A 23,776-nucleotide genomic window follows, 5' to 3' on the forward strand; every position below is an offset into this window, starting at 1 on the left:
AGCCACAGCTTTTGGTCACAGCACTTAACTGCACTAGAAAAACCACTGCTTTTCACTGATTCTCCCACCGGCCAGATGTGGCCACGTCCTCTCAAGAGGGTGCCCCGCAGTCTCTGAGCCCTGAGTCTTTAAAGAGCTGCTTCCCACTGCCCGCTCATGTTATTCACACCCAGGCCAATGGCTGCAGAAGCACCAGCCACACCACGGAAAGCCTTTTCTGACCCAGAGTAGGGAAAGCTGACTCAGAAAACAAAGGTAATCAGCACATATACTGCCCCCTCCCTACCCCCGACACACATACACACTTCTTACCACAATGTGGGAAGGGGACAGAGGTGTTATTCCTGTGTCCCCCAGGCTCCGGGCCGGAGATGAATATGCAGACGTGGGGACTGTTTCTGAAAGGAAAGACAAGTGCATCCTGAGAGGTGGTGCAGGCTGAGCTGGAGAGCTGAAATGAGGACTGCGTGGCTTTGCTCCTGCGGGAAGTGTTCTCGTCCTTGGAAAGCCAGCTAACGTGGGGCCAGGCTGAACTCCACTCAGAGCGGTAGGGTATCTGATCTGGTTGCCCCATATTTGGTATTTAAAACTTGAACAAATGAGACGCTCCTCTTCTCCCCATGACCACCAAGCCTCTCACTAAGTGCAGTCAATCTCTCAGCACTTAGCACAGAGGCTGTCCAGTCCCTAAACCTACCTTCTTTAGAGCCCATTCTTAACCCAGGCACCAGTATATGGACCAGAGAAGACTGTAGCCCCCTGAGATGATGTGCAAATTTTGTGTTCATTTTCTTAGAAGGTCATCCACAGCCTTCAGGTTTCCAAAGGGTTTTGGGACCCCACCCAAGATTAACAACCCTAATCACCAGAATAGAGGACAGGGGTTCAACTTCCAGAAAGAACTTCTTTGCTTAGTAGAGGCATCACCTCCTCCCTCCTTCCTTCATGAGGCCCTGCCAGAACACAGGGAACTCATCTCGCTTCAGCGATGCTGAAGGATTTGGACATTCAGTAAGAAAAACCACAGCAGAAAGACATATAGATTAGCTTTCCTGGGCCCACAGTCAGGGTCCCACAACAGACAGAGGTCAAAAGAGAGAAAAGCCAGGAGCGAGGCAGCCTGAACATCATTTGGTTGATTCCCCTGCTGCTCTTACAATTACTCAGGCAACTTCTGAAACCCTGCCAGAGCCCCGTGGCTCTCCCCCAGGGATGAGTTCCCAAGGAGGAGTCACCCCTGGCCCTGGTCAGTGCTGGAAGCTCCATCCCCTCTCCCTGCACACTGCCCAGGACTGGGAGCCTGCAGGGCAAGAAAACAAGGATGGTGGGCTCCCCTGTAGAGGTGATGGCCAGGCTCTTGGCATCGACAAGTCCCAGGTACCATCCAAAGAGTTCTGCAAATACTGCTCCATTCAGTATATAGACTAATTACCTGCTGGGAAAAAATGAGTAATTTGTTACAACAATATGTGGTCAAGGAAACCCAGAGTCTATGAGGTATCTGAGAAAGACCTGTCAACTTCTGCGGAGGCACCAGGAGTGGCACCATCTGCATCTGCTGCCAAATCACTTTGGTTAATCCCACGCGCTTACTGATTTCTTTTCCTGCTTGGTGAGAACTCAAACAGCATCATTACAGTGGGTGCCAAACAAGTTGAGGGAATAAAAGGAATCATGAAAGAGGGAATGCAAAGCCTCGAATCTGCACAGCCACCTCCCCACTCTGCAGGCATCTGTTCCCTCTCCTCCGATGAGGCTCAGTTCCAACCTTTGGGAGAAAGGCGCAGAAGCAAGTTAAGTACAGAGACCAAAAATCAATCTGTGGGGGAAAGGACTTAAACAGACATTTCTTCAGAGAAGATATGCTAATGGTCGATAAGCACGTGAAAGATGCTTAACTCATTAGTCATTACAGAAATGCACTCATTAGTCAATAGGGAAATCTAAACCATAATGAGATGCTGCTTCACACTCACTAGGATGGCTATATATTTTTTAAAAATAAATAGCAAATGCTGGCAAGGATGTGGAAATATTGAAACCCCTGTATATATCTTGTGGGAATGCAAAATGGTACAGCTGCTGTGATAAACAGTTTGGTAGTTTCTTAAAATGTGAGATATAGTCTTACCATAGACCCAATTCCTTTCCTAGGAATTCCACTCCTGAGTATCTACCCAAAAGAACTGAAAACAAGGATGCTTGTATGTACACGTTCACTGCAGCATTATTTACAAAAACCAAAAAGTGAAAACCACCCAAGTATACATCAACAGATAAATGGATAACAAAAATACGGTACATCCATTCAATGGATTATTATTCGGCTGTAAAAAGGAATGCAGTTCTTATAGATGATACACCATGGATGAACTAGAAAAAATTATGCTAAATGAAATAAGCTGGACACAAAAGGACAAATAGCACCTCGTATTCAGAACAGGTAAATGAAATATAGATAGCCAATACAAAAACAGAATAGGCAAATTCATAGAGACAGTAGATTAGAGGTAGTCAGGGGCTGAGGGAGCAAAGATGGATGGGGAATACAAAATTTCGATTTTGGATGATGAAAAAGTTTTAGAAGGAGTAGTAATGGTTACACAACATTGTAAATGTATTGATGCCACTGATTTGCACACCTTCAAATGGTTAAAATGGAAAATTTTATGTTATATATACTTTACCACAATAAAAAAATTATTTTAAAAAAATCAACTTGCTCATCTGAGAGAGGAAGCAGTTTCAGGTTCTACTAGCATCCTGGCTCAATGCTCTTGAAAAGAAAATGGAGACATAATCCTGGCTCCTGGACCAGCCCACAAACTTCAGCTTCCTTGCTCATCACCCAGCACAGGGTACCTCCTTCCATAAAAGCAGGGGAAGTTCAACATCTCTACTAGTGAAAAGTCTACCCTGCCCCCACCACCCCTGGGGCAGGTGGCATCAGAGAGATGCCATCCTGTACCGGGAGCCACCCTCTCTCCACCTGCTACCTGGAAGGCCTGGGGCCATGTGTCCACATTTGCACAGAAGGTCTTGGAAGAAACCAAATGTCTAATTGCCCAGAAAATCTGGTGTTGGCAATTAGCAAACAAGCTATTATCAGCAGACAAACTATCCACCCCGCTGACTGCTTGGTTCTAATTATCCCATCACTCAGCCCTTCTCAGAGCATGGCCCACTGACTTGTAAAAGAACATGTGTTGGGCCGCACCCAGAACACATGCCTTGGGCCCCAGGAGGACTCCGGGATATGTGAGGACAAGAATCAAGGATTTTTTTGGTTCTCCCTGTACCTCCTTCTATCTCCCTCCCACCCTGCCTCTGGTTCAGTGGAAATAAATCATTTGACATGATTGCTCAGCCAGGCCTGGAGGCAATTGAACGTCACGGCTGTTCTCCATTAGAAATTAAAATGCAGCTACATTGTGTGATGATTTAAAACTGATTTGCGTGGAAAGTATGGAGGAGTAAGATCTTTATAGACATTTGCATATGAAGCACGCCCATATCTGTAGCTCTAGAGATCCCAAATCAACGATAATTCACCAGTTTATGTGCATCGATCTGCCACAGGAATATACAGAGTCTGCAGTGATGACTTTGTTCTCAAGTTAATATTTCTTTATTTAACTATTTAATATGTCAAAGGGGTGCTCGAAAATTCTTAGGGAAAAGAATATGGAAATGACTACTTTAGCCCCTGAGGGATGTGTTAATTTTTCTGGTGTGCTAATAATCCCAACCAATCTTTTTTTTTTTAATGTATTTCTTTTTAATTTGAGGATAATAGCTTTACAATGTTTGTGGATTTCTGCCATATATCAACATGAATCAGCCATAAGTATGTCTCCTCCCTCTTGAACCTCCCTCCCACCTCCCATCGCATCACACCTCGTTAGGTTGTCACAGAGCACTGGGTTTGAGCTCCCTGCGGCACATAGCAAATTTCCACTGGCTACCTATGCTTCAATGCCAACCAATCTTGAGAGCTTTCATTTAATAGGTGATTTAAAAGAAACACAACAGGGTCAATGGAATATTATCTGTTGTTCTACGGATAATTGGCAGATCGAAGCTAATAGTACCCACTCCAGTACTCTTGCCTGGAGAATCCCATGGATGGAGGAGCCTGGTGGGCTACAGTCCATGGGGTCGCTAAGAGTTGGACACGACTGAGCCACTTCACTCTAACTTTTCACTTTCATGCACTGGAGAAGGAAATGGCAACCCACTCCAGTGTTCTTGCCTTGAGAATCCCAGGGACGGGGGAGCCTGGTGGGCTGCTGTCTCTGGGGTCGCACAGAGTCGGACACAACTGAAACGACGCAGCAGCAGCAGCAGCAGGAGAGAGTTAATAACATGGAATATCTAATGTACAAGGTCCGTGCTGTGTGTTCTGGCTACCACTTAAACCTGGCCATTATCTACAGTAAGAAACACCAACTGTCATTAATTGTGACCCTGTTTATGCTTCTCTGTAAAGCCTATATAATAACATCTGCCCTGAGACAATCCCCACCTACATGATATTCCAGTTCAGTATACACGGAGTAACTCTGGCATTTCAAGAGCAGAAGAGAAAGGCAATGCTGAAAGCCTGAAAAGAATAGAGAGTTTTAGAGCGCAGGCTTGGAAGAGAGAAAGGAAACTGATGAAAAGAAAACTGATGCCCATCTGCAAAGGTAGGGATAGGGGCTGGTAAAACAGATTAAAGAAAAAATGCTTTACCAGAAGTGTGGTCCAGGGCAGAGCCGAGGCATCTGGGAGTTCTAAGAAATACCTACTCCGCTGTTTAAACTAGATTAAACAGATCCTCAAAGCATCTTCCATTTTAAGCACTAAGTACCCTGAAATGCAGTAACATAGAGGGATTTGATGATTTCACATCATGGAATCAGAAAAACACAGAATATTTCAAGAATGTGAAGTATCAGCCACAGAATTAAGTGGAGGAGGAAGAGACCGGAAGCTTTCTACCACCAGAAAATAATCCTCAGGTCTTTTTGACATTAGTCATAGATGATTCACCATTACTTAGGTCATTTACCTACTGTGCATCTTTTTTCATTTAGTGACCATAAAAATAAATCTGAGTTTTCCTCTAGAGCTTGTTATGCAGAGTGAAGCAAGTCACAAAGAGAAAAACAAGTGTCATGTATTAATGCGTATACATGGAATCTAGACAGATGGTACTGATAAGCCTATTCGCAGGGCAGAAATAGAGACTCAGATATAGACAGTGGACTTATGGACAGAGCAGGGGCAGGACAGGGTGGGACGAACTGAGAGAGTAACACTGAAATTCTGATATATACATTACCATATATAAAATAGGTAGCTAATGGGAAGCTGCGTATAACACAGGGAGCTCAACCCGCTGCTCTGTGACAATCTGGAGGGCGTGAATGGGGTGGGAAGGAGGGTCAAGAAGGAGGGGACACATGCATACCTACGGCTGATTCATGTTGATGTATCTCAGGAACCAACACAATATTGTAAAACAATGATCCTTCAATTAAAAATAATTTTTTTAAAAAAGAAAAATAATAAGAGTACTTGTAACATTTTAAATAAACAAACACAGGTATTCCTAAGTTCACTCTTAACTTGTGACTCAGCCCCCAAAACATTCTTCAACCAAGTCATTTAAAAATTAATTTTTGCAGCAAAGAGGAATATATAAATAAATGAAAATATTTATGCAGCCAAGTAGAGGATATCAATAAGTAAAAACTGGACTCAACCAACAAGTCTCCTGCCATAGGATTTTTTAGACCCCAAAGCAGGTAATAGAGGAAGAACTAGTTGAACTTGTGAGGTTAATACTCATCACTTGCCTTAACGGTGTAATAATTAAAATACAGGCTTCATCAGAGTTCCTGCTATAAAACGCGAGACATGTAAAAGCCAGACACCTTTTTATTTGCTCCTGGCTCTAATGGCTTTAATCAAAGCAGACGCTCCTAAAATAAAAAATAGTCGACAAAAGAACCTCAGGGACAGCCATAATTCATGAATGTGCTTGTTGTTCTCTGCTGGAGACATTAGTCAGCAAATGGCCGTGAGCAGAATCGTGGACTTTCTGAGATACATTAAATCGATCCTGCTCCATAAATACATTTTAAAGGATGAAGACAGAACCATTGGGCTGATGTTATTTTACAAGGCTCCAGGCTCATGCAAAACGACAGGTGGTCTCAAACAATGGTGACTCCCCAGATTTTTCAAACAGGCCTCCTTGCTAGCTTTCAGATTTATGCTCTATCACAAAAATGCTGAATTTCCAAAGGATTTTTAAGATTTAGTCCTTATGATTTCTAAAAACACTATATGCTCATTTCTTTTCTCCTGATAACAGTGAGACAACAGGTATTTGCTAACAATTGCCTAAAATCAGGCTCTTTGAAAAAAAGCTCTCCCTTTCTCTTTCCTTATATTCCCTCCTTGTAGTACCATCTTTGACAATTGATCAGTTCAAGGTCATGTGTAGGTTACTGGCAAATACCTTTTAAGAAAGAAAATAAAAATTTTTTATTACCCTGTAACAGACTGCATGGCTAGCTGAACTAATGCATTATTACCGTAAACTCAACTTCCATTTCAGTAAATAATTTATGGGTTTTTTTTTTTTTAATCACCATGGTTGATGTTCAGAGTAAATGGAAATTTTATTGGTGTGAACCAGGAGACCCTCCGAGCTTCAAAGAACACTGAGTGTAAAATAGCTTCTCTCTAAATGCTGAATAATAATTATAGAAATATGCATTTATAGTGGCAGAAAAAACAGCATCAGGCAGTGGGGGCCTGCATCAACCCATCCTGACACTGAGCAGCATTTTCCAGTTACCCTCCCCTTCACTAAATGGTTGAGGAGATGAGATGCCCCAGTGACAGAGACCTGCGCAGTGAGGTTTCCCCAGAGGCAGTGAGATCCCCAAGTTCCTGCAACCTCAGACCATGAGTGGGGCACAGTTCATAATTTCTCTCTTAACCACAAGTTCACAGGCACATGTGTGTCCAGCCAGCTGCTGTGGGGAGGTGAGGAAATGCCTTATAAACCAACAAGCTTTCCTATTAATTTTCACGAATTATATGCAGCAGCTTCACAGCCCCTGCCCACTGGGACGCAGCATTTGGAGAGGCTCCACCAGATCACCCCATACACAGTATTAAGATACTTTTGTCCACTTGGCTTCTCTTTCACAGACTCTGGGCTCATCTGGGCAAAGCCATGCCTTCTTTATCTCTGATTCCTCAGCTCATGACTTGTTACAGGCACTCAGTATATGTTGGATGGATAAATGGTTGGATAGATGGACATGTGGAAGAATGGATGGATGGATGGATGGGTGGGTGGGTGGTTAGGGGGTATATGAGTGGTTAGGTGGGTGGGTGGGTGCGTAGATGGCTGAGTGGGTGGATGGATAGATGGATGACTGGGTGGGTGGATAGATGGATGGATAGATGGGTGGTTGTGTGGGTAGATGGATGGAGGGATGGATGGGTGGATAGATGGGTGGGTAGACAGATGGGTGGATGGATGGGTGGGTGGATATTTCTGTGTGCCCAAAAGTGGACTCAGTGACTATCTATAGACTTAGAGGGCCACTGACGTCTTTCCAATTGAGGCATCAAACATCCCCTCCCCTGGGTCAGGATATTAGTAATAACACACCTAGTTACCCCCAACAATGTAGGCATACATGTGTGCATGTGTGACGAAATCCATCTCTCCTCATATGTCCCCTCTGGTCAATGCAACCACCATAGCTCCCAGAAGGGAAATCTATATTGCTCCTTCCCTTCTCACTGCATTCCCAAGCCTCTGTCATTCCTACTTCTTAGCATTTCTCACAGTCAGCCTTCCTCTGCAACCTCACCGTCACAATGTTGGTCCAGACCCTGCTGACCCTTATCAGGGTTCCGGCACCACCTCTCCCAGTCTCCCCACTCTGAGTCTCTCCATCCAATCAGGATTCCCTGCAGTCAGAGGCACCTGGTCAGAGCTGAGGTCTGCTCATATTACTTGACCAGGCTAGGGCCTTCTGTTCCCATCCCCCACAGGATAAATCTAGCATATAGCTCGCACCTGGGCCTTTAAAAGTCCACCCCACCACCCTCTGCAGCCTCATCTCCTTCCATCGCCCTCAGCCCTGACCCCATCTAGTCCTTTCACAGACTCTGAAACACGTGTGCTCTATCCAGCCTCCCGACCTTTGCACATACCGTTCCCCTGCCTGGAGTGCACCCCACTTCCACCCCATCCTCCTGGGAACTCCCCCTCCGAAAGTCAGTCCCCTCTGTTTGTGGGAGAAGAGATTTCTCTGTTCTCTCTGAACAGAGGAGAGACGAGCTTGCTTGTCTGGGGACTGACCAGCTAAACCCAGACTCGTGGACACACTAAGAACAACAGCTAGTTTTCATCAGGAAATAAGTTACAAGGAAAATACACAAGAAGGAAGGAGGGGAAACTATAGATCAAAGGGTCTCAAATTCTGAGGTGCATCAGAGTCACCTGGACCACTTATTAAAACATATGTGCAGACCCCTCTCCCCTCAAAGTTTCTACTCCAGTGGGTCTGGGGATGCTGAGTAAAGGCATTTCTATTGAGTCAGCAGGCCATCTGGATCAGCCCCAGAAATAGACTGCCATAGCTTAAAAGAAAGACAAAGCAACTCCAGTCACTGCAATGCTTGGGGCTTTATTGGACCATGATTCAGAGGAACAACAACATTTAAAAGACAACTGGAAATGTAAAGACTGACCAGACACTGATAACACGAAGAAATTACTGCTAATGGTGGAATTATGTAGTTTTTAAGAGTAGTTATCCACTAGCGAACCATTCTGAAATATTTACAGATGAAACAACATGATATCTGGGATGCTCATCAAAATAATACGGGAGGGGAGGGACAGAGATTAAACGATATTGGCCACAAACTGATCATGATCGAACCTGGTGACAGATTCATGGGGGACTGAATACATTATTTGCCCTCCTTTTGTATGCTTTAAACTTTGATAAAAGAGTAGGTGTTTTCATATACCAGCTTTATGTCCATCTGCCTCCTGCTGAGAGGGTGCGATTGATGTTTTTCTTATGCTGTGTTATCAGTGACAGCACCTGGCCCATATACAGTAGGCGCTCCAGACATTTGTCAAGTGAATGAACAAGCGAGTAAGAATATATGTTCACTTAAACCTAAATATGTGGACTTTAAAGGCCTAGGAAGGTTTCTGACCCGGGTCACCAGTGGGTGAGGGGTACAGGTCCAGGTGGTTTCTCAGGAGCTGGGCCTGTGGGGACAGCCCTTGAAGGAGTCAATTTCAGCAGGTGCCACCAGACCCCCTTGCAGGCAGCAAAGCAGACGTCCGGCCACCGGCTGAGTGGCTCCCACTCTGAGGCGAGCTCCTGCCCAGCTTCAGATACAAGGCCCTCCGAGGCTGAAACAAGTGCTGCAAACTCAGGGTCTTGGAGGAGGCAGGGGCTGCACCCCGCACACTTCTGGGTCCCTCCATGCTCTGAGAAATCAAGAGCTGCCCCTGTAGACAGGCAGGGTTTCTCCAAGCCCAGGACACACCCTCTGAGCTGTGTTCAGACTCGTTGGGCTCCCAGGCCTCTGTGAAGGCCTTGGCATCTCCTCCCTCCGACTGAGAGATGGCCAGCAGCAATGCCAATGTCAGATGTCACCCTGTGACCCTTTGTGCTAAAAGAACAAATGCCAGAAAGGGAGGGGGTGTCCCGCGGGGATGGGCTACAGGCAGAGTGTCCTCCATGTTCAGGCAGAGCAGTCAGCTTGGGCCACAGGCTCGAGGGCTGTGTCTCCCCAGAATCAGGGCAGCTTGAGAACAGGAGCGACACTGAAGCTGGCTCCTTGGCCGCCGTTCTCAGAGGAAAGTAAGGAAGCAAAATGGCTCCTGGTGAGGATGCAGAACACAGCGCAGCAGGTGGAGAGCCTGGACGCCGGCTTGTGAGCCTGGAGAAGCTACCGCACCTCTCAGGCACATCTTCTCTCCGTGAAGTGGGAATTCAGGTTCCCAGGGCCTCTGTCCCTACTATTTCAATGAACGAAGAAGGTAAGCCCTTGGAAATAGATAACGACTGACACTCACCATTAGCTGAATTCCTTCATGGAGTCAGATATTTATGTCTGTTTTTTTTTTTTTTTTTTTAATTTAGGCTATTTTGCAAGTTTATTAAACTCAAATTATTAATTTGAAATTATTAGAATACAAACTCAGAAATCTATTAGGAAAGCTGTCATGGTCGGTGCTCACTGAATGCGAGCTTCATGCCATGCTAAGAGCAGTTTTTAAAGGTGGCTTAGATGGTAAAGAACCTACCTGCAATGCAGGAGACCCCGGATTTGATCCTTGGGTCAGGAAGATTCCCTTAAGAAGGGAATGGCTACCCACTCCAGTATTCTTGCCTGGAGAACTGCATGGACAGAGAGCCTTGAGGGCTACAGTCCATGGGGTTGCAAAGAGCCGGACACGACTGAGTGACTAGCACTTTCACTATATGGGCTTCTCTGTAGCTCAGCTGGTAAAGAATCTGCCTGCAATGCAGGAGACCCTGGTTCAATTCCTGGGTAGGGAAGATCCTCTGGAGAAGGGATAGACTACCCACTCCAGTATTCTTAGGCTTCCCTGGTGGCTCAGCTGGTAAAGAATCTCCCTGCAGTGCAGGAGACCTGGCTTTGATCCCTGGTTTGGGAAGATCCCCTGGAGAAGGGAACAGCTATCCACTCCAGTATTCTGGCCTGGAGAATTCCATGGGCTATATAGTCCATGGGGTCACAAAGAGTTGGACATGACTGAGTGACTTTCACTTAAGAGTTTTACAAGTGTTTCTGGAGGAAGCCTAGGGTTTCCAAGTGGTAAAACAAAAAACAAAAAAAAAAACCTGCCTGCCAATGCAGGAGACATAAAAAATGCGGGTTCAATCTCTGGGTGGGGCAGATCCCCTGGAGGAGGGCATGGCAACCCACTCTAGTATTCTTGCCTGGAGAATCCCATGGACAGAGGAGCCTGGTTAGCTACAGTCAGTGGGGTCCACAGAGTTGGACACTACTGAAGCAACTTAGCACACACGCATGGAGGAAGCCTGCTGTTTAGGGGGCTAGAGGTACTGTCATCACTCCCACTCAATGGATGAGAAACTAAGTACGGTCTAAAAGGTTAAGAAAGAAGCCCGCACTGTTTGGATGCAGCCCAGATGAATTCAGAGCTCACCACCTCTGGTCTGCACCCCTGCACCGTACCCAGTACCAGGCCCCACACAGGTACTGTTTCTCTTGAAAGCTGAAATTACGAGAGAGGTGTTACCGTAAATCCCGATTTCGGAAGCAGGGGAAGTCAGGGGGTCACAATCACAGGGCACCTCCAAGCCCCAGCAGCTGTCTCTGCCTCCAGGCTCAGAAGACTGTGTGGTTTGCCCTTCCTTGGGCTCCATAGCCTCAAGGGGCTCTCCACTTCAAAAATCATAATTCTTCAAATGCAAATACCAGGGTGGGAGGAGCTATGATAACACAGAGGTTCAGAGTCAGGAAAGCCTGGCCTCAAGTCCTACTAGGACTTCCCAGAGACATGCCCTAAAATGAGCTACTGAGCCTCTTCAAACTTCAGTTTTCTCACCTGGAAAATGGAGAGGGGAGGGATCATGATGATGGTGATACATATTGAGGATCACTGCCAAATAAAGCATGAATAAATGAAATAATGTCTACAAAGCCTGGTGCATGGCATGTGCCTAAGTGATAAAAGTGAAAGTCGCTCAGTCGTGTCCGACTCTTTGCGACCCAATGGACTATACCGTCCATGAAATTCTCCAGGTCAGAATACTGGAGTGGGTAGCCTTTCCCTTCTCCAGGGGATCTTCCCAACCCAGGGATTAAACTCAGGTCTCCCACATTGCTCTCCCGCATTGCAGGTGGATTCTTTACCAGCTGAGCTACCAGAGAAGCCCAAGAATACTGGAGTGGGTAGCCTATCCCTTCTCCAGCAGACCCAGGAATTGAACCGGGGTGTCCTGCATTGCAAGCGGATTCTTTACCAACTGAGCTATCAGGGAAGCTCTACCTAGATGGTATTTATTATCCTTTCCACCATCATCATCAAATAGGTCCAACAGCTGTTAAGAAAAAACAGCCATGTTCTTATACCAGGGGACAGGCAGAGCCTTCACTTATGCACAAGGGCAGCAAATGCATTTCCTTTACATCAGGCTTCTCTGGGCTCGTTAATCAAGGATAAAATGTCTCACCAGACAGGAACTTGGCAAACAGAACCTTTAGGAAAGCTCTTAATGATGGGAAACATGAGGGCTTTGCTGCCATGGGTTAGTGAGACTGTCTGGCCCTGACTTCCCGCTCAGGCCATCTGCTCATCTCAGGGGCATTTTCAGAATAACCAAGGAGAACTTGGGGAGCCACGTGGTCCTTTTCATTGGGCAATTAAACTCAGGCCTTCTTGGCCTCTGTTGGGTTGGCCAAAAACTTCATTCGGACTTTTTGTGACATCTCACGGAGAAACCCAAACAAACTTTTTAACCAACCTAATACATCCACTGGATCATGGAAAAAGCAAGAGAGTTCCAGAAAAACATCTATTTCTGCTTTATTGACTATGCCAAAGCCTTTGACTGTGTGGATCACAATAAACTGTGGAAAATACTGAAAGAGATGGGAATACCAGACCACCTGATCTGCCTCTTGAGAAATCTGTATGCAGGTCAGGAAGCAACAGTTAGAACTGGACATGGAACAACAGACTGGTTCCAAATAGGAAAAGGAGTATGTCAAGGCTGTATATTGTCACCCTGCTTATTTAACTTCTATGCAGAGTACATCATGAGAAACGCTGGACTGGAAGAAGCACAAGCTGGAATCAAGATTGCCGGGAGAAATATCAATAACCTCAGATATGCAGATGACACCACCCTTATGGCAGAAAGTGACGAGGAACTAAAAAGCCTCTTGATGAAAGTGAAAGAGGAGAGTGAAAAAGTTGGCTTAAGGCTCAACATTCAGAAAACGAAGATCATGGCATCCGGTCCCACCACTTCATGGGAAATAGATGGGGAAACAGTGGAAACAGTGTCAGATTTTATTTTTCTGGGCTCCAAAATCACTGCAGAGGGTGACTGCAGCCATGAAATTAAAAGACGCTTACTTCTTGGAAGGAAAGTTATGACCAACCTAGATAGCATATTCAAAAGCAGAGACATTACTTTGCCAACAAAGGTCCATCTAGTCAAGGCTATAGTTTTTCCAGTGGTCATGTATGGATGTGAGAGTTGGACTGTGAAGAAGGCTGAGCGCCAAAGAATTGATGCTTTTGAACTGTGGTGTTGGAGAAGACTCTTGAGAGTCCCTTGGACTGCAAGGAGATCCAACCAGTCCATTCTGAAGGAGATCAGCCCTGGGATTTCTTTGGAAGGAATGATGCTAAAGCTGAAACTCCAGTACTTTGGCCACCTCATGTGAAGAGTTGACACACTGGAAAAGACTCTAATGCTGGGAGAGATTGGGGGCAGGAGGAGAAGGGGACAACAGAGGATGAGATGGCTGGATGGCATCACTGACTTGATGGACGTGAGTCTGAGTGAACTCCGGGAGTTGGTGATGGACAGGGAGGCCTGGCGTGCTGCGATTCATGGGGTCGCAAAGAGTTGCACACAACTGAGCGACTGAACTGAACTGACCTGAATACAACGAAGCACATTTTTGAATTGACCAGGTTAAAAAATGAATCACTCTCCCACCAAGGAAAAGATTCCATTTGCCTGGGCACCTGGAAGGCCAGGGTTTAGACTTCCCCAGTTTCTATTGTGAACAGCCTTGGGACAGCTCAACCCACAGAGGCCGTGACACAGCTGGCACTGACTCTACTGAGACTAAAGCCAGGGGCAATGGCACTCCAGCTTGTTGGTCTGCCCTGGACGGGCATAATTCACCTCCCAGACACTCACTGTCTGTCCCTGGGGAAGGGAGAAGAGGGAGAAGCAGAATAGGGGGTAAGGGTTGAAGAGACAGACAGCTGGTTCACTCCCTTTAGCTGAACCCTCTGATAAGAGAACTGTGCCACCTCCAGGGAGGGAGGATTGCCCTTAGCCCACTTGCTCCCCAAACCAGAACCCAAGTACTAACCTGCTGCACTCTGGATTCCATGCACCTTACATACCCCTCTAAGGAGTGTATTGATAGAAGAAATGTCCCCAAACAGTGGTACATCCACCCCTGGGCAGAGGTGCCATTTTCTTACCACAAAGGGGCCCTCCCAAGCCATGCACTGAAGAGCTATATTGCCCAGAATGAACACCTTATTCTAATTTTTGCACTCAGAGCAGATCTTTTTCTAATTCACCTAAAAGCACTATGAAAGGCAGCCATGGCACTTTACTATAAAAAAAGGGACGGAAATGCCTGGAAAGGTACTGAATTCTGCATCACTAGAGGAGTTCAAGTGGAAGCCAGGCCACCATTCCATAGAAGAGCAACAGAGGGTCAGAAAGAGAGAACGTGGGACTGGGGAGGAGTGGATACCAGGCTGTACGGATTAAGGCATTCAACCAAGATTCACTGCGCACAGGACTCACTACCCGCTGGGAGCTGCAGAAGCTCTGTGGCACTGCCATGAAGCTCAGGAGTGTTGGACCTGTGGGGACTAGTTCAAATCCCAGCTCAGTTACTTACTGATCTGTGTGTACAGCCGCATCCACTAAGGCGATTCAGTTGTGTCTGACTCTTTGCGACCCTAGGACTATAGCTCACCAGGCTCCTCTGTCCATGGGATTCTCCAGGCAAGAATACTGGAGTGGGTTGCCAGGGGATCTTCCCTATCTAAGGATCAAACCCATGTCTCCTGTGGCTCCTGCATTGCAGGCAGATTCTGTACCACCGAACCACCAGAGAAGCCTCTCCCTTCTTAACTAAACACCAATTTTATATGACTAGGGGGGAGGAGTGACTCTTTCCAAGATCCAGGGTAGATCCTGAGTAGTCTGAACCAACCATGGAAACCCCTTTTTCCTTCCAGTGATGGATGTGGGAATGGGTTTGTGACTCACCATTCTGGACTGATGGAGCATGAAGGGAAGTTTGCTTGAAGCATGAAGCTTGGAGCATGAAGGAGGCTCCTGGGAAAGAAATGCCCTGACCCTCAAGTGAGCCCAAGAGGCCAGCACCTGTGGCCGCCATCTTGCCACCAGCCCAAGATGCAGCCAGCATAGAAAGAACCTCCATTTATTCTTCAGGGGGCATCTATGAGCTGCTAAATACCTGCTTTGGAGCCCACTAGACCTCTGAATTTCCCATTCATGGTGACAACTGATTTCCTCCTCTAGAAACAAGATAAAGTCAGGTTTTCCACACTTTGCAGCTAAAAACTGATTCATAGTGTGCAAGCTTGAACAAATAACTAAACTTCCCTGTGGCTCAGTTTTCCTTCTGTATTAAACAGAGATAATAATAATTCTTCCTGGAATTAATAAGAATTCAATAAGAATAATGCAGGTCAAGGTCTTAACAAGTGTAATTATTATTCCTTATAGTGTCTCATTTTATCTTTACAAACAACCCAGCAAGGTAAGAAATAGGTAGTTATTAGTCCCATTTAACAGCAGAGGAAACCAAGGCAGAGAGAGGGTAAGCATATCCCCCAAATCTCATAGCTAGTAAGTACCTGTCTCCAATGCCCAAGCTCCTTCTTTCCACCATCTTCCAGTCCTGAGGCTCCATGACCCTAGGACTGGCCCAAACCTGTACCATTGGTAACTTGCAGCAAAGAGCAGTGAAAACTCAGAGCTCTGAGTGGAGAATGGGAATTTGGAGGGATTGCTAGTGGGTATGAGTTTTTTTGGGCTTCCCAGATGGTGCTAGTGGTAAAGAATCTGTGTGCCAATGCAGGACACCTAAGAGATGAGGGTTCGATCAGGAGGATCCCCTGGAGAAGGAAATGGCAACCCACTCCACTATTCTTGCCTGGAGAATCCCATGGACAGAGGGGCTTGGCGCACATGACTGAAATAACTGAGCACGCACACATGAGTTTCTTTGGGGGTGAAGAAAATGCTCTGGAATTTGATAGCGGGGATGGTTACACAACCTTGTGAATATACTAAAACCACTGAATTGTTTTAAAGGCGGATTTTATAATATGTGAATTATATCCCAATTAAAAAAAAATCAGAGAGCTGCAGGAAACCACCTTGTAAGGACAACTGTCCCCTAGCCAGCCTGCCCTCAGGAGCACAGCCCTCCTTCCTGGGTGGCATCAGCTGCTTCAGCCATCCTGACTGCTGCTCTCTCCCTGGACAGAGGCCAACCTTTCTGACAAGGCAGGGTTCAGCAATTCTCCCAGGATGCCTGCTGACTACAGCCAGGCCGGGGGCAACAGCTGGCACTGGTCTGTCCCCAGACACCCCGCTCTTTAGCAACATTAGAATGTGGGCACAGAGCGGGGTCAGCGCCCCAGGTCACCGGCTGTGTCTTTACTTTTCCCCTAGATGCTCTGAAGCCGGCTGGCTAGACTCCCAAGGGACAGGCATTCTGACAGAGAACTGCGGACAGAGGGCTTGCCGACGCTTCCCCTCAGATAAGCAGTTTCAAGGGATAGAATAAACAGCAGGAGAAGCGCCCGATATCCTGCAGCCACACTAACCCTTGACAGGAGTCACAGCCTCGTCTTAGCAAGAGGGCCAAGTGCACCAGAGTGAAAACAGTCTTCTGTTAATTATTCACAAGCGCCTGTGGCCTGGGCCTGGGTCCTGGGCCGAGCGGTACTCAAGAGTCTGTCTAAGAAATTCCTGCTTCCAAAATATAAAGGAAAAGAGAAGAGAAAGACCACAAAAGGGCTCAAAAGAGCCCCTGCGGAGGTCCAGCATGGCCCATCCACTGCAGCCTGAAGCAGGGCTTTCAAGGAGGACAAATGCCCTCCGGCACAGGCACCCTGGCACCCACCCATCACAGACCACCCCTCACATGCTGGGTGAAGACTTCATGTCAGCTGGAGGGAGAGAAAGTCCTACCAGAGATTTTTAAAGACTAAGTGTAAACCCCCGAATTCTTATTTCATACAAAACCTTCACATGGATTGACATTCTCACAAAGATGGAATCAGTAAACTGGAACTTGGACTTTGCTAAATTAAGTTTACATGGCACAATTTCAAGAGTAACTATGCTTGAAAAGAGTTAAAATAGAATATCTAACTTCCAGAGCAGTCATGGGAGATTAAAAGGAAAAAGAAGAACGAAAAACTAGTGGACAATTCCCCTAGGACAGAATTTGCTCAGAAGTTTGTGTTAGTCACTCAGTTGTGTCTGACTCTTTGCGACTGCATGAACTGTCTCCCACCAGGCTCCTCCGTCCATGGGATTCTCCAGGCAAGAATACTGGAGTGGGTTGCTATTCCCTTCTCCGGGGGATCTTCCCAATCCAGGGATTGAACCCAGGTCTCCTGCACTGCAGGCAGACTCTTTACCATCTGAGTCACCAGGGAAGCCCCGAAGAATATAAAGACCAAAGAGTATATTCTTCTCCCAAAGAACATAAAGACCATCTTAGGGACTTTTCCCAAGAATGAGGCTTACTTACTTCCTCAGGCTACTCCACAGAGCAGCAGGAAACCCTAAGCCCCAGGACCCAGAGGGTCCCCCAGAGCACCCCAAGAGCCACATAACGCCAAGCAGCTATGATGACCTAGCAGAGCTTCCGCATGAAGACACCAGAGCCAGCTCCTGTCCCAGACCGAGCAGGTGCTGACCATGGAACTTTGATCCATTTTCTCCTCTGAACTAAAAGCAAGTCCAATTACAATGAAAACAAAACAACAACACTCCTGGTGTGAATCGCTACAGCAGGATGCTGCTGCTGCTGCGTCACTTCAGTCGTGTCCAACTCTGTGCAACCCCATAGACGGCAGCCCACCAGGCTCCTCTGTCCCCGGGATTCTCCAGGCAAGAATACTGGAGTGGGGTGCCACTGCCTTCTCCCTACAGCGGGATAGGAGGAAACACACCACAAACTCCTGCTAATCTCCGTAGCACCCCCCACCCATCCCCACCATGTAGCAATGCAAACGTGAGTCCTTCCAAACCCTCTCCTGAGCTGAGGAGGGGATAGCAAGCATCAAAACCATGTGAATCCCAGGAAATAATACACATTTTATGTTTAGGGGCCATGAGGAGGCCACACAGAGGGCCCCAGATGCCAAAACACTCAGCTCCAACTCGGGTGCCCACACCCTGGTGCACGCCTGGTATTTGGGCCACGTGGCTTCCCAGGATCCCGGGTTTCAATCTCTAGCGCCCAGGCAGGCAAGAACCGAGGGCTAAGGAATGGGACTTTGCACCCTGGCTGCTACCTATGGATGGCCAGCTGCCCAACCTTGGGCTTAGGAAGCCATCCCACCCTCCATAAGCCCAGAGAGGTGTTTCTTGGCTTTCCATTGCTGCTGTGCCCAGGGTCTGTCCCTCCCGGCACCCAGACCTGCTTGCTGCACTAAGTCTAACCGTACGCCGTGACGGCTTCAGACTTCATCATTATCTTTAACAGCTCCGTCTGGAACTCAGTTAATCAGCGGCTACTTCCTCTTCGGAGCAGAATGGTCAGATGCAGAGTGACCAGCCTGCCTCCCACTCCAGGCACATCCCCGCCCACTGAGCTGGAATGTCTGAGCACAGGGCAGTGACCTCCGGGAGGGGCCCACAGGAATGCCTGGGGCTGGGAAAGCAGCAGCTGGTCACGGGGACATCCACACAGCCCGTTCCCCCCCGCCTTGTCTCCCTGCCCCTCTCTCTCCACAGACCTAATACAGGAAGATCCCCAAGGTGTGGCCACAAGTCTGGGGACAGTCTGAGCTAGTGAATGAGAAGACTTCCAGAAATAACCGTGCAGCAGGGAAGCTGGCAGGGGCCACAGGGCATCACTTCAGCATCCTGGCAAGTCCATCAACAGAGCGGACAAGGGCTCCAGCCCCCGTGTGTCTGCCCACACCCTCCCCGGCCCCAACCCCACTGGGCCACCATTTGTCTTGTCCAGTGGTTACACATCACAGGAGTATTTAATGTGTGAGGATCCGACTCTGAGTTCTCAGGCCACTACAGAGCAAGTGATTTCCATTTAAATATTATAATTAAGAACACTGGAAACTTCTATCTTGCTCATGAACTCTTTATTAGACACCATGGTAAGTGCCATGGGGGACTGAGGTCGGAGGGGGCAGGCCCAGTATGGTGAGGTTCGACTGGCCTCTTGAAGGGCAAATTTGCTGAGTGAATGAGATGGGGGGAGGGAGCTCTAGGCAGAAGGAAGAGCACAAGCAATGACACAGCGGTGGAGAGCTTCCCAGAGGCCTTGCACCCTGCCTCCAGGCTGCCCCCCCGGATTGCATCACAACCACCAATCTCATCAGGTTACCCCAGCCTCAGGCACCTGCCGTGGCTCTCCCCCACCTTCGTATCAGACCTAACTCTTTAACCAATCAGACAGCTCCATTAGCCCCTCATTACTGCCTCCCCCATCATGACAGCCCCCAGACAACCCCTGCACCAGCTGGGCTGTGTTCTCTGCCATCTGGGAAGCCATCTGCCATACCCCCGGCCCTCTTGTGCACCTGTGCGCAGGGAGAAAAGGCCCCACTAACCTTCCTGTAGGAGGAGCTGACCCTCATGGCTGCCTCCAACCAGGCACAGCTTTGAGCTACTCTTCCAGGGGTGGGAGACGGGATCAAGGTCACAGAGTTAGCCGGGCTGAAAAAGAACACCCGGTTCCACCCTCACCAGCTCTGCCACCGACGGGACTCTGCCCTGGGCCTCAGTTTCCACAGCTGCAACCTGGGCTAATGACCACTCCTCATCACAGGGCTGTGTGGAGACCACTAGGGAAGGCCTGTGAGAAAACGCCAGCCCCAAGCTGGGTGCGGAGCAGGAGTGTGTGTGTGCCAAGTCACTTCAGTCCTATCTGACTCTTTGCCACCCCATGGACTGTAGCCCGCCAGGCTCCTCTGTCCATGGGATTCTCCAGGCAAGAACACTGGAGTGGGTTGCCATGCCCTCCTCCAGGGGATCATTCCCAACACAGGGATCGGACCCACGTCTCTTATGTCTCCTGCACTGGCAGACAGGTTCTTTACCACTAGTGCCACCTGGGAAGCCCCAAGAAGCACAGGCACACCCATCATCCCCAGTGCCAGGGCACACACCTGCTGGCTGAGGTTCTCCACCTGAGAGCCACTAAGCCGCCTGGACCAGAGGAGGCCCTCCCTCACCACGTGCCCACCCCAGAAACCACTGCAGGCAAGTGAGGTGGCCAGCCGGGCTGAGCCACACTTGTGCTTCACAGCCCAGCATTTCTGCTTGAGCTGACCATCCCCACCCTGTGAGCCAGCAACTCCACCACCAGGACTCTACCCGAGAGACACGAGTCTGTGTACACATCCACCAAAGGCTCTGTTCCAGAAGGTTCACAGCAGGTTTTTCATCATCGCCCAAACCCGGAAACAATCCAAACATTCGTTCACAGGAGAACAGATGAACAAAGTATGGTACGGCTGTGCACCGAAATACTACTCAGCAATCAAAGGGAGCAGAATCCAACACACCCAGCAACATGAACAAACCTCAGAAGCACTGCATTGACTGGAAGACCTTGAACGTGAAAGAACAGACGCTCTCAGCTTCCAATCATATGAAGTTCAGGCACATGTAAGGTGAAAGGTGTCGTTAGAACAATGGTTAACTCACAGCAGAGATAGAGACTGGAATGGGGCATAAGGGAACCTTCTAGAATGATGAAGATGTCCTCTGTCTTGCCTTGCATGGCAGTTATGCAGTGTATCTGCCTCCTATTGCTGCTGTAATAAATTATCATAAATTCAGTGACTTCACCAGACAGTGCTGGAAGTAAGAAGTCTGACACAGGTCTCACCAGGCCAAATCAAAGTGTCTACAGGACTACATTCCTCCTTCTGAAGGTTCCAGGGGAAAATCCATTCCGTTGCCTTTCCCAGCTTCTAGAGGATACCTGTGTTCCTTGGATTGTGTCCCCTGGCTCCATCTTCAAAGCCAGCAGCATAGCACCTCCCAATCTCTGACTCTGACCCTCCTGCCTCCTCTTTTATGTATAAGGACCCTTGGGGTTACAATGAGCCCCCTGATAATCCAGGACAATCTCTCCTTCTCAAACCCCTTAATAGAATCACATCTGTAAAGTCCCTTTGGCCATGCAAGGTACCGCATGTGAATGTCCCAGGGGAGTAGGACATGGACATCCTGAAGGGCCATCATTGGGCTCATCACACAAGTATCAGTTCAGTTCAGTCACTCAGTCGTGTCCGACTCTTTGTGACCCCAAGGACTGCAGCATGCCAGGCCTCCCTGTCCATCACCAACTTCCAAAGCTTGCTCAAACTCATGTCCATTGAGTCGGTGATGCCATCCAACCATCTCATCCTCTTGTCCCCTTCTCCTCTTGCATTCAATCTTGCCCAGCATCCGGGTCTTTTCCAGTGAGTCAGTTCTTGGCAACAGGTGGTCAAAGTATTGGAGCTTCAGCATCAGTCCTTCCAATGAATATTCAGGACTGATCTCCTTTAGGATTGACTGGTTTGATCTTCTTGCAGTCCTAGGGACTCTCAAGAGTCTTCTCCAATAGCACAGTTCAAAAGCGTCAATTCTTTGGCACTCAGCTTTCTTTACAGTCCAACTCTCACATCCATACATGACTACTACTTGTGTATACCACAGAAGTATATGGTGTGTGTGTGTGTATATATATATGTATATAAATATATATATGTATGTATGTATGTGTTAAGGGGTAAAAACCCATGAACTAAACACTTAACATGTGTAGGCTTACAGTATGTAAATTATACCAATAATAAAAATAAACAGCATACAAGAAGGACACCTGTAACCTGGGCTGTGGGTGTTACATCTGGGGCATGGCATTGCCGGCACCATCTCACTTAATCTTCACATCTGCCCTGCATTATCAACTGCTTTCCAGAAACCAAGGCATGAGGAGATAGAAAACTTTACTTGCAGCTGGAAGGAGAAAGCCAAATGCAAGCCCTGTGTGCCCCCCAAGGTCACCGAAGACGGGGGATGGAACTAAGGGGAGCGGTTGTCCTTTGATGACCCCCTCTTAGTTACATGTGGGTAGGAGAACATTCCCCTAATTCGGCTCTAAGGGAAACAATGTGAGTGGGGTGAGAAATGAAAACTCAAGATAGGGACTGTGGAGGTGATGGGAGGCCCACGCTGGGGACCCAAGTGAGGTCCAGAGGGTCAGCATGCTTTAACTCCACCCAACGGAAGAGTCAGAAATCCAGGTGGCTAGGTGACATCCCTCATGCATTCTACAACATTTTATTTATTTTTTCACTTTTGTTTGCGCTGGGTCTTTGTTGCTGCGTGTGGGCTTTCTCTAGTTGCAGCGAGTGGGGCTGACTCTCAAGTTGCAGTGCGCCAGCTTCTCACTGCGGTGGCTTCTCCTGTCGAGGAGCATGGGTTCCAGGGCCTGGGGGGCTTCAGGAGCTGCAATAAGTGAACTCAGCAGTTGCGGCCCATGGGCTCCACAGGCTCAATAGTTGTGGCACATGGGCTTAGTTGCCCCATGGCATGTGGGATCTTCCCAGACCAGGGCTCAAACCTGTGTCCCCTGCATTGGCAGGTGGATTCTTAACCACTGGACTACCAGGGAAGTCCCTCTCCTTCATTTTAATTATAGGCAATGAATTCAAATGGATGAGCAAACCTTTGTCCGCAGGCCTCCAGCCTGCCGCCTGGCACACCCCACCGTGCCCCTCCTACCTGCTCCTCAAGGCGCAGCAGCAGGCAGCACCTCATCCCCTAGAGCTCTCTGCAGGGCGCGGGCGCCTGCGGGGAAACTGCCAGACGGACACAAAGCTGCTTCTGTGAGAAGGGGCCTGGCTGCTCCTAAGGGGCCCACGAGACTGCTGCAGTGAGCCCTCCTGCATGGAGGCACACACTCCAGATGGGACAAGAGGCCCCGCTCCCAGGTCCCTGCTGCTCCTGCCACTAAGGCACCCCCAGAAAGAAGGACCCTCAGGCGAGTTTGCCTTTTTGCCAGATGCCCACCTGACAGCACCTTGCTATCTGGGCCCCGGGTGACCTGTGTCCAGGTTCAGACAGCTCTGCTGAGCCACCCACAGCCCAGGCCCTTCAGGCAGCACAGCCCTGAGCTCTAAGAACAGACAGCTTGGTCACGTTTCCAGAACCCTCGCCCCTCAAGCCCATGCAGAGCCTGCACCAGGGCAGTGCCCAGCCCCTCCTGCTCCCTGGATGACTGGTGAAAGGGACCCCAGGGGTCTTGTGGAGCGGCTTTCTGGTGGCTGGAGGCAAAGCACGTGAGGGAGTGTTAGAAAAATTACCCAGGACAAGGATTTTTGAAGAATACAAAAATCCAAGCTCAGAAACCATGAGGTCCACCACCTGCTCTCTCCCGACGGAGCCTTAACCAAGAACCATATCCTTTCAAGCCTCTGTGTCCTCGTCTATAAAAAGAGGATAACACCCTCTTCCCCACGGAGCTGGGTTTTGTGAAAGCTCGTCTATTGGCTCTGTCTCGCATGAAGTGGCAACTCTGGACGGCTGAACACCAAGGGGCTAACAGGGGCTGCCTGTGGGCGTGTGGTCCTGGCTGTTTCTGCCTTTCATCCTTTGGATTCGATTTTCCATGATGAATGTGCAACGCTTTTGTTACGAGAACCAAAGTTATCTTCATTTTTTCCCAGTCC

The 23,776-nt window shown here is 48.2% G+C and overlaps 1 protein-coding gene across 3 annotated transcripts in view; it reads right to left on the reverse strand.

Moving 5' to 3' along the window:
- Positions 1-23,776, reverse strand: part of HSPA12A (heat shock protein family A (Hsp70) member 12A) — a 173,193-nt gene that overhangs the window by 34,258 nt on the left and 115,159 nt on the right. For all 3 annotated transcript variants that reach the window (XM_005225768.5, XM_059882074.1, XM_002698534.7), the window contains one exon: positions 313-398. In XM_005225768.5, coding sequence (XP_005225825.1) covers positions 313-398 — 86 coding nt within the window. The remainder of the gene's footprint in view (positions 1-312; positions 399-23,776) is intronic.

The sequence above is a fragment of the Bos taurus genome, chromosome 26 (genome assembly GCF_002263795.3).
Source record: "Bos taurus isolate L1 Dominette 01449 registration number 42190680 breed Hereford chromosome 26, ARS-UCD2.0, whole genome shotgun sequence".
Lineage (NCBI taxonomy): Eukaryota > Metazoa > Chordata > Mammalia > Artiodactyla > Bovidae > Bos > Bos taurus.